At 46.9% G+C, this 15090-nt stretch overlaps 1 protein-coding gene across 1 annotated transcript; it reads left to right on the top strand.

Moving 5' to 3' along the window:
• The first annotated feature begins 6205 nt into the window (after positions 1-6205).
• JAGN1 (jagunal homolog 1) lies at positions 6206-9123 on the top strand. Its single transcript, XM_082637526.1, has 2 exons — positions 6206-6412; positions 8174-9123. The coding sequence occupies exons 1-2, from the start codon at positions 6324-6326 to the stop codon at positions 8634-8636; spliced, it is 552 nt and encodes a 183-aa protein (XP_082493652.1). The 5' UTR covers positions 6206-6323; the 3' UTR covers positions 8637-9123.
• The last annotated feature ends 5967 nt before the right edge of the window (positions 9124-15090 follow it).

Raw genomic sequence — 15090 nt, 5'->3', positions numbered from 1 at the left:
GAGTCACAGCACCTTGCACTGCTGGGGACCTTCCCTCACCTGTTGTTCAGAGACCTCCCAGGCCAGGCAACCCAGTCTAAGCCTGCTCTCTCCAGTGGGTCCTTGAGCAATCCGAACCCCTCCTGAGGGTTCCTGCTGGCCAGAGACTTTCTACCATGATGGAACCGTTCTATATCAGTTCTCTCCAATACTGGAGCTGCTAGCCCCACATGGCGACTGAGCACTTGAAGTGTGGCAGTACGACTGAGGAGCTGGATTTTTATTTTTATTGAATATTAACTAACTTAAATGTACACAGCCACTGTGGCTCAAGGCTGCTGGCAGCCATTCTGGGCACTAGCCGACGGCCCTGGGCTGACCTGCCAGCCCTTCTCTCCCGAGTCTGCTCGGTCCAGCTCCTGCAGGCTCCAAGGCCTCCTGCAGGCAGTTCCTCCACCTGTAATGCCTCCCTTGGCCCAGGGCTAAACATTTGCAGCCCTGAAGCCCGAGTTTCACTGTTTTCCACGTCTCGGAAAGCCTTCTTAGAGGCTCACAGAATTTCCCCTTCATCCTTGCACTTCCTTCTTCCTAGCCAAGTGGGCCTCAGTGTCTGCTTCTGCCATAGCAGCCCCGCTCCTTGGGTGCCTCGCCCTGAGATGTTCTCCCTTTCCCAGCCCCCATGCAGACAGGACCTGCCTCAGAGCCAGGGGCCCAAGGAGTGCATGGAACGCAGCCCCCTCCCCAGTCTTTCCTTCTGACAATGCAGGGGACGCCCCAGGCCAGCCTGTCTGTGAAAGCCCTCTCCCCCACTTAGCACTACCCACATCAGCTTGCTTCAGCCTCCCTCCTCCCTCCCAATCGCAAAACTCCACCCAGCCCCACCTCAGTGGTTCTCTAGGAGCCAGAACCAAAACAAAACAAAAAACCCAGAATAAGAAACTCCTTACCTCCCGCTTCCCAGCCTCCTTACCTTCCAATACTGCCCTGCTCAGCCCAGCCCTCCCTCCATTTTATTTCCAGCTCCCAGGGCAGCCCCTCCCATGGCCTCCAGCCCCAGCTGGAAAAGAGCACAGGCACTGAGTGTGCAGCTCTCACCCTTGGGATGTCAAACCATCCTCGCTTCCAGAAAAAGCCAGAAAGGAGGGGTGGAGGCATGTTTTGAAAGATTTGGGGCAGAGTATGGCCCAGGACATGGTACTGGGCACACAGGGCACAGGAAACAGGCAGGTGTGCATGGTGGTCTCAGCTCTACCCATGTTCGCTGTTGGAGTGTAGACAAGTTCCCTTAACCTCCTGAGCCCCAGTTTCTCTCACCTCTTCAACAGAGATAATGACTCCTGTCTTAATGATCCTGACCGAGGTAAGGATTTGTAATAATAAAAGTAAAGGGCTTGGGCTTCCCTGGTGGCGCAGTGGTTGAGAGTCCGCCTGCCGATACAGGGGACACGGGTTCGTGCCCCGGTCTGGGAGGATCCCACATGCCGCGGAGCGGCTGGGCCCGTGAGCCATGGCCGCTGAGCCTGCGTGTACGGAGCCTGTGCTCCGCAACGGGAGAGGCCACAACAGTGAGAGGCCCATGTACAGCAAAAAAAAAAAAAAAAAAAAAAGTAAAGGGCTTTGCAACAGAGATACTTAATAGATAGAAACAAATATTGGTGTTATTGATAATATAATTATTTAATAATAGCAGATAATTTAATAATAATAATAAAGACTAGCTAAAATGTGTAGTGGTTAAGAGTGTAGTAAGATCTATGACCCAGCAGTTCTACATATACCTAATATTTGGAGTTATATATATATATCTCCAAGGGAAACGAAAATCTATGTCCACACAAAAACTCATACACGAGAAAGTTCATAGTGTTATTCATAACAGGCAAAATGTAGAAACAACCCAAATGTTCATCAATTGATGAACAGATAAAAAACTGTGGTATATCCATAAATGGAATATTATTTGTCAATTGAAAGGATATATGCTACTACAGTACATGGACAAATGTTGAAAACATTATGCAAAGTGAAATCACAAGGGATTTATTATGCAAACATTATGCAAAGCCAGTCACAAGAGATCACATACATACTTGTATCATTCCACTTGTATGAAATGTCCAGAATAGACAAAACTATAAAGACAAAAAATTAATTAGTGGTTGTTTAGAGGGGCTGGGGAGTGTAAGGGGAATGGGGACTGCTAGTGGGCATGGGGTTTCTTTCAGGGGAGCCAAAAAAAAGTTCTAATCTAGTAATCTAAACACAATCTACTTTGATGATTGTGCTAAGTCTATTTGGAGGTTGTACAACCCTGCAAATATACTAAAACCATTGGATTGTACACCTAAGTGTGTATGGTATATGGATTATATGTCCATAAAGCTGTTTTAAAAAAACGAGTTCAACCTCACCTTTCTTTTAGAGTTGGATTTTTCACACTAATGCATCAGAATCACATGGAAGGCTTGTTAAAAATTAGATTGCTGGGCTCCACCGCAGAGTTTCTGACTCAGTATGTCTGGGGTGGGGCCTAAGAAAGTGTATTTCTAAGAGTTTCCGAGGTGATGCTGACACTGTGGCTACTTAGGGACCCTATTCTGAAAACCAGCAGCTGTGTGATGTAACTCATCTAAGCTTCAGTTGGATCTAACAAATGGGGATTAAAAATAGTTCCTACCCCACTGGGTTGTCATGAAGATTAAATGAGATAATCGTGAAAAGTACTTGATATAAAGTTTAGTGCACCTTTCAGGCTCAATAAATAGCTAATCATCATCATCATCATCCTATTACTTATATCTAAATCCTTCCCTATAAAAGCTTTCAGGCAACCATCATTCACTCACTCAACAAATACTTATTAGGCACTTACCGTGTGCCAGCCCTCCTAGGGTCTGAGAATACAGCAGGAAACAACACAGCCTTGTCCCACACTTCAAGGAGCTGACATTCCTGGAGGAAGGGGGAACTCAGACCATGAACAAATATGCAAATAATCAAGATAATTTCAGATAATGATGTTCTGGGAAGAAAACAACACAAGGTGATATGATAGCAAATGGCTGGAGAGCTAGATTGGCCTGTGGGCTTAAGAAAGGCCTCAGGGCTTCCCTGGTGGTGCAGTGGTTAAGAATCTGCCTGCGAACACAGGGGACACGGGTTCGAGCCCTGGTCCGGGAAGATCCCACATGCCGCGGAGCAGCTAAGCCCGCGAGCCACAACTACTGAAGCCCATGCACCTAGAGCCCATGCTCCGCAACAAGAGAAGCCACCGCAGTGAGAAGCCTGCACACCGCAACGAAGAGTAACCACCACTCGCCGCAACTAGAGAAAGCCCGTGTGCAACAACAAAGACCCAATGCAGCCAAAAATAAATAAATAAATAAATAAATAATTTTTTAAAAAAAAGGAAAGGCCACAGAGGTGAGCTTTCGGCTAAATCCTGACTGATGAGAAGTCAGTCTTTTCAAGACCTGGAGTGTCTTGGTCTGTTTGGGCTGCTATACAGAATACCATAAACTGGTGGCTAATAAGCAACTTATTTCTCATAGTTCTGGAGGCTGACAAGTCCAAGATCAAGGTGCTGGTAGTTCTGGTCTCTGGTGAAGACCTTCCTGGTTCACAGAGAGCTGTCCTCTGTCTGTGTCCTCACCTGGTAGAAGGAGCAAGGGAGTCTCTTTGATAGGTACACTAATCCCACCACCCCCAAATCCCACCTCCAAATACTATCACATTGGGGATTAGGTTTCAACATACAAATGGGGGCAAGGGTGGGGGACACAAACATTCAGACTATAGTGTTCCACCCGGCACTGGAATCCAGTCTTTTGAAGTCCTGGGGGTGGGCTGGGGGCATTCAAGGCAAAGGAAACATCAGTGCAAAGGATTTGAGAAGAGAATGAGCAGGGTGAGGAGACAGGAACACAAATCACGAAACTTCAAGACAGACCAAGAGCCAGAAGAGAAGTACCAGTACTTCAGGGAGGAAGTTCTGGGGAAGGGGTTGGGGCCCCTCCCTTGGACGTTCATGCCTCAAATATTTATTGAACATCTAACATGTGCCTAGTGTCTCATGATAAGCCAATGGATGACTCAGAAGCAGTCTGACTCAGAAGCCCTGATGAACATCATGGAAATCACACACAGAAAAGAAAAAGATAAGCACAAGCTAAAGCCAGAGGGTGTCTGTGGGGGATGGAGGAATGCTTGGTGAACCTGAGGATTCTTCACAGTGCTTAGGAGAAGAGGATAGTTTTGTTTTGTTTTATTTTGCGGTTCGTGGGCCCAGGGCACGAACCCGTGTCCCCTGCATCGGCAGGCGGACTCTCAACCACTGCGCCACCAGGGGAGCCCCCAAGAGGATAGTTTTGGCTCATTCATAATTTATGTATTCAGCAAGCATTTCTTATTTATTTATTTATTTATTTATTATTTATGGCTGCGTTGGGTCTTCGTTGCTGTGCGCATGCTTTCTCTAGTTGCGGTGAGCAGGGGCTACTCTTCGTTGCGGTGCACGGACTTCTTATTGCAGTGGCTACTCATGTTGCAGAGCACGGGCTCTAGGCACGCGGGCTTAGTAGTTGCGGCACACAGACTCAGTAGTTGTGGCTCAAGGGCTTTAGAGTGCAGGCTCCGTAGTTGTGGCGCACGGGCTTAGTTGCTCCGCAGCATGTGGGGTCTTTCTGGACCAGGGATCGAACCCGTGTCCCCTGCACGCATTTTCTTAACCACTGCACCACCAGAGAAGTCCTGATGACTCGGTTCTTACCCCTCTCTTTGAGGTGCTCACCTCTAGTCTGGGAGGCAGATGTCTGAGCGTGGTTCTCAAATGCTGAAATGCATAAAATCATTTGAGCACCTTGGAACAGAGAAGGACTCTAGTTATGAAGCAAAATTGAGAAGCCAAAAAAGAAAAGACTATATATTCAACCTTATGAAAAAACTATTCTGCATGTTAAAATTGTAACACCATGAGTAAAGTCAAAAGACATACAATAAATAGGAAAAATATATGGCAACTAAAATTATAGACAAGAGGTCATCTCTCTCTCTCTCTCTCTCTGCCATCTGTATATAAATTAGCAAGACCAACAGGGCAGTAGAAAAATGGACAAAGGATACAAACACAGTTCAAGGAAATGAAATACAAATGACTCAAACATAAAAAGATACTTCAGTTTTTTCAGATAACAATTTTGAAATTTTCTTGTTTTATGTGTTTTTTTTATTGTGGTAAAATGTACATAACATAAAATTAACGATTTTTTTTTTTTTTTTTTTTTTTTGCGGTACGCGGGCCTCTCGCTCCTGTGGCCTCTCCCGTTGCGGAGCACAGGCTCCGGATGCACAGGCTCAGCGGCCATGGCTCACGGGCCCAGCCACTCCGCAGCATGTGGGATCCTCCCGGACCGGGGCACGAACTCGTGTCCCCTGCATCGGCAGGTGGACTCTCAACCACTGCGCCACCAGGGAAGCCCAAAATTAACGATTTTTAAGTATACAGTTCAGTGGCATGAAGTATATTCATACAGTTGTGCAACCATCATCACCACATTCCTTGGCAACCACTACTCTGCTTTCTGCCTCTACCTAATTTTTTTCTCTCATGGCCTTGACATTTCTTAAAAGTATAGTCCAGTTATTTTGTAGAATGTCCCTCAATTTGAGTTTATCTGTCACCTCTTCATGATTAGATTCAGGTTAAGTATTTTGGGCAAGAATATCACCTCAGTGATGCTATGTCCCTAATATTAGCAGGAGGCATAAGGAGTCAGTTTGTCTCACTTCTGGACAAGTTAACTTGATTACTTAGTTAAGGGCGTGCGTGCCAGTTTTCTCCACTGTAAAGTTACCGTTTCTTCTTGCAAAGATTAATCTGTGGGGAGATACTTTGAGACTTTGAGTGTGAAAGATGGCACGCTCTTGGGAAAGTCACAGAAACCTTCCAGGCATCAGTGTCTCCATCTGTGAAGTGGGAACAGAGACGTCTTAAACTCGAATTAAAGAAAGTGTAAGTGCTCGAGAGGCTGGAGTATCAGCTCCCGACTTTGGCAAAAAGAAAGACGTGCTAGGGCTTCATTTTCTGCGCGCTCCGAATGCTGGTGAGAGACGGACAGGGCGGGGCCGAGAAGAAAAGCGTGTGCGTATATGTGCGCGTGCGCAGGGACGTGACTACAGAGTCGGTCCTCCGGAGACAGAGAGGCCGGAAGTTGTCCTCACAGAACCGCTCGGCTGTTGGGTGGGCGGGGCTGAGGCGGTGCGCATAGGGTTGGCAGGCGTGTTGGTGGTGGTCTAGTCGCTGAAGCTGGTCGGCGTGAAGGGCTCTAGGGCTCTGGACAGGGAAGATGGCGTCTCGGGCAGGCCCGCGAGCGGCCGGTACCGACGGCAGCGACTTTCAGCACCGGGAGCGCGTCGCCACGCACTACCAGATGAGGTATGAAGTGAGGCGAGGAGCTCGCAGGGCCTGGGACGCGACGCCGGCCCGGCCTCAGGTCTTGCTCCCCAGCCCGCTCTCGCGCACCTGCCAAGTCCCCTTCTACTGCGACGGCCCGGGGTCGGCCCCCAATCCCGGGAAGCCCTATCGCTCCTGTGAGCTCCACCCCTTGATCCCGCTGTGCCTTGAGGGGTTCGGCCCCGCCTGGGCTCCGGTGTCTCGGCGATGCTGGCCCTGCTCTCTGACCTCGGGAACCTGATTTCTAATTGAGCCTCAGTTTGCTTATCTGGCAAGGGAAAATTAATCTACCTTTTCGGTCTTGGTGATGAATTAGTGAGCCAATAATCGCGTACAGAGCGTAGCATAAGATCTAGCACATAAGTCTGCCCAGTACGCGGTAGCTGTTATATTTTGGGTTGTTTTGGGGATTTGGACCTTGAAGTCCAGACTTACTCTGCCTCACATGAGTTTTATGAAACCCCACACATACGGGATATTTCTACATTCGTTTATTCGTTCAACAAATATTTATTGAGCTTCTACCCATCAGGCATTGTGCTAGGCCCTGAGGATAGAATAGCGAAAGCAGCCCTCGTCTTTGTATTCATGTTATACCTTCAATAAAAAAGTTTATTGATAAACAAAACTGGTCCCTGCCTTCATGGAGCTTGAAGTCTACAAGTGACTGATTCCCTTCCCGCCCCACCTTTCTGCACTTTCTATAATGAATATTCTAAAAAATAAAAAATTTTTAGAGATTTTCTTTACTTAAATCCATTGAAATTTCCCAGAATCTTTTCCACGTCTTTTTCTCCACAGTTTTAAAGAATGACAAGCTCTTTGAAACCTCACTTTATTCTTATCCTTAGACCCTTGTCTAAAGGGCACCTCACAACTCAAGCCAGTGTTTTCATGCCTGTCTAGAGCAGAAACTCTGCTCTATGAAGGTGTGAAGGGGATGTATTTAGGACCTGAGGGAATCCAAAGAATAAGAGAAAATATCCTTACTTTAGACGAAAAATGTACTCTAGCTGGAGAAGTATGGGCAGCCTGAGTTGGTTTCCTTGCTGCCAATACCTCCTTCCATAGGCTTATTCTCCTATGCTGCAGTCAGAGTTCACTTTCATTTTTTTTTTTTTTTGGCCACGCCATGGGGCTTGCAGGACCTTAGTTCCCCGGCCAGGGATTGAACCTGTGGCCTTGGCAGTGAAAGCCCAGATTTCTAACCACTGGACCGCCAGGGAATTCCCCAGAGTTCTCTTTCTAAACACAGCCCTGAGTTGCTCTTCTGTCTTTAAAGTGACTCAGTGATAGTCTTTGCAAGTTCATATCCTGCTACTCCCCTCTCCACCGCAGTGTAGTCCTTCCACACCCAACCATTTGCTCTCCTGGAACACAAATGCTTATGCCTTTTTGCCTGCATGCTGTTACCTCTGCTTCGAATGTCCATCTCCACCCGCATCTCAGAGCCTAGCTCAGATAACACCCTTGTCCAGACAGCCTTCTCGGTCAACTCATCTCAATCAGAATTCGTTACTCCTTCCTGTGATTCCATATATTTTGCAACATAGATTTACTAGAGTTTTTCCAGTTCGTTTTCTAATTGCTCTTTTCTTCCTGTGTACCTTGTTCCCAGCCTCCAGGCAGGAACTATTCCTTATTCACGTCTGTTTCCCAGTGTCCAGGATAGTTACCTGACATAGAGTTGGTGGTCAGAAAATTTTGAATGAAAGGTACTTCTCCCTCTGCTCTGCCCCACAGTGTGACCCTCAAGTATGAAATCAAGAAGCTGATCTACGTGCATCTGGTCGTATGGCTGCTGCTGGTTGCCAAGATGAGCGTGGGGCACCTGAGGCTCTTGTCGCATGATCAGGTGGCCATGCCCTATCAGTGGGAGTACCCCTATTTGCTGAGCATTGTGCCCTCCCTCTTGGGCCTCCTCTCCTTCCCCCGCAACAACATTAGCTACCTGGTGCTCTCCATGATCAGCATGGGGCTCTTTTCCATCGCTCCCCTCATATATGGCAGCATGGAGATGTTCCCTGCTGCACAGCAGCTCTACCGCCATGGCAAGGCCTACCGCTTCCTCTTTGGTTTCTCTGCCGTCTCCGTCATGTATCTGGTGTTGGTGCTGGTGGTCCAAGTGCATGCCTGGCAGTTATACTACAGCAAGAAGCTCCTAGACTCTTGGTTCACCAGCACACAGGAGAAGAAGCGTACATGAAGCCTGCTTGATGAACTACTGTGTGAGGTGAAGCCTGGGCCTCCCATGCAGTGGAGTGAGAGGGTGGAGGATCTGTTCTAAAACCCCCTTCGGTGATTGTGGCAGCCGCGATGTTGGCAGCGAGTGCCAACTAGGCCCAAGTTCTGCAAAGCCCCTTCTGTTGCCATCAGCTGGTAGCAAAACTATGCTTAATCTACTCCTGGTTGGTGGAACTGGGTGGCAGCAGCTGTGAGACGAATTCCAGCTGGACGAAGTTGAGATCCTTCTGAGTGCTTCATCCTTGCCTCTTCTCGGTCGTTCTCTCTGCTTCCATCCATCACCCCTTAGCCACCGAGACTGAAGGAGATAGGGAATAAATCACATTCTACTTCAACCTATGAGTCATGGGGCAGGAAACATTTGAGAGGCTGCTCCCCTTGCAGGCTGTGGTCTCTACTGTGAAGCGTTTTAATTGAAAAAACCTCAATAAAGTTACAACTGCGTTGTCCCCCCTGTGCTTTGTGTTCGGCATCTGATAGAGTGTGAAAAGTGTGTTGTTTGAGTGGCCTTAGTCACTAGGAGGTACGTAGAGGCTCCCCGAGAAAACTGGCAGTGGCGGTGGGGAAGTGAACTGGACATAGGGAACTTAAGTCATAGTTGCAACCCTGCAGCTGATTGGCAGGAACTACTGTGGGCCATACATTTAACCTCCACCTCTCAAATGGTCCGTTCTCATTTATCCAGCTTGGGTTATGGGTTCGTCTTTTGGTTGGATATTCATGTTTATCATTCAGTGTTAACAGTGTTAGTTATGTGTCTAATACTGTTTTATGGTATCCAAAAGAATTTTAAAGTATCCTGCATATAGAAAATTTGCAATCTAGGTGAAATGTAGTATCCATGTGAAACAACTAATGAACACAGTATGTAATGGTGTGGAGCAGAGAAGTTAAAAATAGAAGTGGGAAAGAGATCTGTGAACTAAAGGCCCTTTCACACACAGAAGTCTGACACAGTAAAAATTTATTGCATGGAAGATGTGTTTTGGGCTTCCCTGGTGGCGCAGTGGTTAAGAATTCGCCTGCCAATGCAGGGGACACGGATTTGAGCCCTGGTCCGAGAAGATCCCACATGCCGCGGAGCAACTAAGTGCGTGCACTACAACAACTGAAGCCCGTGTGCCTAGAGCCCGTGCTCCGCAACAAGAGAAGCCACCGCAATGAGAAGCCTGCGCACCGCAACAAAGAGTAGCCCCCGCTCGCTGCAGCTAGAGAAAACCTGTGTGCAGCAACGAAGACCCAACGCAGCCAAAAATAAATAAATTTATTTTAAAAAATAAATAAAAGATGTGTGTCCCTTTGCTCTTACCCACTTGACTTTATCGTGTCTGGATGATGCCCAGATCTCTAACTGCAGATCTCTGCCCTTTCCACAGTTATAGTCATTCTGTTCTATAAACATTAGGTATGGGGCTTCCCTGGTGGCACAGTGGGTAAAAATCCACCTGCGAATGCAGGGAACATGGGTTCGAGCCCTGGTCCGGGAAGATCCCACATGCCGTGGAGCACCTCAGCCCATGCGCCACCACAAGTACTGAGCCTGCGCTCTAGAGTCCACGAGCCACACCTACTGAGCCAGCGTACCACAACTACTGAAACCCACACACCTAGAACCCATGCTCTGCAACAAGAGAAGCCACCACAATGAGAAGCCCGCACACTGCAACGAAGAGTAGCCCCTGCTCGCCGCAACTAGAGAAAGCCCGTGCGCAGCACCGAAGACCCAACACAGCCAAAAGTAAGTAAAAACAAAAACAGTAGGTATGTACTCAGTCTCTATTAGGTACTGGCAGTACTTCTAGATACACAACCTTTAGATGTCCTGATTATCATTTCCAACTCAGTGTGTCCTAAACTTAACTCTTTGCCTTCTACCTCATATTCATTCCTCTTCCTGCATCCCTGTGTGCAAGTGAGTATACCAAGAGTACAGCTCTGGATCATCATTAAGTCCCTAGTATCTGCCATTATTTTTTTTCTTTTCTTTCTTTTTATTTGTTTATTTATTTATGTATGTATTTATGTATTTATTTTTTTGCTTTATAACAAATTTAATCAGTTATACATATACATATGTTCCCATATCCCCTCCCTTTTGCGTCTCCCTCCCACCCTCCCTATCCTGCCCCTCCAGGTGGTCACAAAGCACCGAGCTGATCTCCCTGTGCTATGCGGCTGCTTCCCACTAGCTATCTACCTTAGGTTTGGTAGTGTATATATATATGTCCATGCCGCTCTTTCACTTTGTCACAGCTTACCCTTCCCCCTCCCCACATCCTCAAGTCCGTTCTCTAGTAGGTCTGTGTCTTTATTCCTGTCTTACCCCTATGTTCTTCATGACATTTTTTTTTCTTAAATTCCATATATATGTGTCAGCGTACAGTATTTGTCTTTCTCTTTCTGACTTACTTCACTCTGTATGACAGACTCTAGGTCCATCCACCTCATTACAAATAGCTCAATTTCATTTCTTTTTATGGCTGAGTAATATTCCATTGTATATATGTGCCACATCTTCTTTACCCATTCATCCGATGATGGACACTTAGGTTGTTTCCATCTCCGGGCTATTATAAATAGGGCTGCTATGAACATTTTGGTACATGTCTCTTTTTGAATTATGGTTTTCTCAGGGTATATGCCCAGTAGTGGGATTGCTGGGTCATATGGGAGTTCTATTTGTAGTTTTTTAAGGAACCTCCATACCGTTCTCCATAGCGGCTGTACCAATTCACATTCCCACCAGCAGTGCAAGAGTGTTCCCTTTTTTCCACACCCTCTCCAGCATTTATTGTTTCTAGATTTTTTGATGATGGCCATTCTGACTGGTGTGAGATGATATCTCATTGTAGTTTTGATTTGCATTTCTCTAATGAGTCTTTTCTTTCTTTATTTTTGGCTGCGTTGGGTCTTTGTTGCTGCGCGCGGGCTTTCTCTAGTTGCGGCGAGCGGGGGCTGCTCTTTGTTGTGGTGTGCGGGCTTCGCATTGCGGTGGCTTCTCGTGTTGCGGAGCACGGGCTGCAGGTGTGCTGGCTTCAGTAGTTGTAGTACGTGGGCTCAGTAGTTGTGGCTCGTGGGCTCTAGAACACAGGCTCAGTAGTTGTGGCGCACGGGCTTAGTTGCTCCGTGGCATGTGGGATCTTCCCGGAACAGGGCTCGAACCCATGTTCCCTGCATTGGCAGGCGGATTCTTACCCACTGCGCCACCAGGGAAGCCCTATGTGCCATTATTTTTTGAACAACCAAAATTCCTTAATCCTTTCCAGACATTTCCAAAGTGTGGTTCCAGTGCATCACTCCTGATTTACCTCCTGATACTGTCACCCACACACTGTCTGTCTCAGGAAAACCTCTTATGAATCCCCATATTGGTTCCATGTTTTCCCAGTTTCCTTAAAAATTTTCCTTTTCTTCTTTTATACTTCTTTATTACTTATCTTTCAAGACCTAGTTTTATATGGTAATTCTGGAGCCTTCTGGCTACTTCACTTCAAGGAGTGAGGGTTCTTTCTTTGAATTCACATGGCATTTTAATTTTATCTCTTCTACTGACAGAATTACTAGTTTACATGTCTTTTCCTCACCGCTTGCTCTGTACCTAGTGTGCAGCATGCACTCTGAATTTTTTTTTTTTTTTTTTTGCGGTACGCAGGCCTCTCAACTGTTGTGGCCTCTCCCGTTGCGGAGCACAGGCTCCGGACGCACAGGCTCAGCGGCCATGGCCCACGGGCCCAGCCGCTCCGCGGCATGTGGGATCTTCCCAGACCAGGGCACGAACCCGTGTCCCCTGCATCGGCAGGCGGACTCTCAACCACTGCGCCACCAGGGAAGCCCACTCTGAATTTATTGAATGAAGTAACTTGTTCTATTGTAGACTAAAGTCAGAGCAAGGAACTAGAGTGAAGGGTAGGATTTGGATAGCAGAGAGGTACAGATGGAAATGAGTGGGTAATGGAGTTATGTGCACCAGGCACAGATTGCTGATTTTTAAAGAACCGGGATGTAAATAATTATTATTTAAAAAAAGAATTTAAAATTTATTTGATTACTGGAATGGTACTTTACAGTCTTGTAGTGCTTTTCAAGACCCATTATAAAGGGACTTGCCTGGTGGTGCAGTGGTTGACCATCCGCCTGCCAATGCAGGGGACATGGGTTCGATCCCTAGTCCGGGAAGATCCCACCTGCCACAGAGCAATTAAGCCCGTGTGCTACAACTACTGAAACCCACGCACCTAGAGCCCGTGCTCTGCAACAGGAGTAGCCACCACAATGAGAAGCCCGTGCACCACAACGAGGAGTAGTCCCCACTCACCGCAACTAAAGAAAGCCCACACATAGCAACGAGAAGCCCGTGCACCACAACGAGGAGTAGTCCCCACTCACCGCAACTAAAGAAAGCCCGCACATAGCAACAAAGACCCAAAGCAGCAAAAAATAAATAAAATTTTAAAAAAAGAGAGACCCATTATGAAAATTATTGTCCACACGAAAAGAGAGCGTTTGGTTCATTTTAGTTTTCTGCTTGTTGGCTTGTTGGGATCCTGCTTTTTGGGCTTTCCAATCCTTTTTTCCCCCTGCCTCATGGTTGTAGTATTCCCTGAAGTAAACAAGATTCCCTTTGAAAGGGATCTTGATTTAGTGGGAAGAGCACTGTATTTGGATCAGAAGACAGGTTCAGGTACCAAGATCAGCCCTGCCAAATTCACAGGATTGTTTTGAAGATCAAATGAGGTAAAATCTTGTTGAAGGTGCTTTAAGAACTCTAACACTATACAAGTGTGAGGAATGGTTATTAACCCCTGATGTTTACAGAGCTAGAGGGTGTAGGCCTTGGAAGAACCCTTAGTGAGCATCTAGTCTATGGGAAAGGCAGTGTGGTATGGTGGAAAGAACAGTTTTTGATATTACACTGACTCAGGTTAGAAATCTAGCCAGGCATTTTGCTACCTTTTGCCTTGAGGGAGATATCTGAGCCTCTGTTTTTATCTAACGTATGGGGATCATAGCATCTACCACCCAGGGTTGTTGGGAGGATCAAATAAAATAATGTATATAAACTGTATAGTACATAGTAGGTGCTTAATAAATATCAAAATCCCTTCCCTTGATGAGTAGTGTTGGTGTTCCCCTCTCAGATCGGGGGTCCCTTCCTCTTCTCTTAAGCATAACTTCTTGCATCGGTATTCTGGAGATTGATCCCTTCTGGAAGAGCAGGAATAAGAAAGGAACACTTGTGTACTCTTGGTTTTTGTTGGTCTAATTGGTCGGACCTTCTTGCCCAGGGTGCCCAAACAGTAGGCACAGTTGCCCCAACCGACCTTGGGAATCTGGCATTACAGAAAGAGCCTGGAGACGCTGCTGCATTATCTGACCAGCGTCCATGCATGGGTAAGGCTTTGTCAGGAAGAATGGCTGCCGAAGGACCCCACAGTGTACTCTCTACCTGAGCACGCGTAGGGGCCTGCCAAGACCTCCTGAGCGCCTGGCTTGCTCCCCACTTAAAGGTTACTGGAGAGTAAAGTCTGGATCAGCTCATTCAGACACAAACCACAGGTGAGATAGGCCTTGGCCACCTTCCAAAAGGACAGGACTTCTGTGCTGCAGGCCTACCACACACCTCTGTTGCCTTTACTCCAGTTGGCCCCCTCCTATTCCAGCCACAGAAGTACTCCTCCCTTGTTGACACTTGCCAAACAATCCCTGCTGTTCTAGAAATCTGATCACTGATAACTCACTCCCGTAAGACCTACTATCCTTTTTTCTTTCCAACTATTACAATTTGTCCCCCCCATGTTGTTAATCCTACCAACTCATCACATCGTTCCGTCTAGTACTTCTTTTTTTTTTTTTAAAGTCCTTCACGACATCTATTTTTTAAAAAAATATTTATTTGTTTGGTTGCACGAGGTCTTAGTTGCAGCAGGCGGGCTCCTTAGTTGTGGCATGAGAACTCTTAGTTATGGCATGCACGTGGGGATCTAGCTCCCTGACCAGGGATTGAACCCACGCTCCCTGCATTGGGAGCACAGAGTCTTATCCACTGCACCACTAGGGAAGTCCCCTCAATCTAGTACTTCTGTGGACTACAGGGCCCAGAAACCACAGATCTCCCCAAGCAGTGTGTTCTGACAGAAAGAGCTAGAAAGACACGGGGGTGAGGGGTGAGTCTCAGCTCTCCATTTTGTGTTTGGACAAGTTACTTAATCTTCCCAGTGTTTCCAAGTCTGTAAGATGTTTAGTAAGACTGACCTCAAGGGTTGTAGTACCAATAATATGACATAATGTGGGCAAAGCACACAGCCCAGAGCCTGATAGTAGGAGTTCAGCAAATTGTGATCTGACCCCCTCCCCGTTCCCCAAGGTGTGATGGAATTCACCCGCTGTGCTTTTTACTTTAAATCCTTTTTGGAACA

Source organism: Mesoplodon mirus, assembly GCF_964341445.2.
Source record: "Mesoplodon mirus genome assembly, chromosome: 12".
NCBI classification, from domain to species: domain Eukaryota; kingdom Metazoa; phylum Chordata; class Mammalia; order Artiodactyla; family Ziphiidae; genus Mesoplodon; species Mesoplodon mirus.
This window is presented reverse-complemented; position numbering and strand designations above follow the sequence as displayed.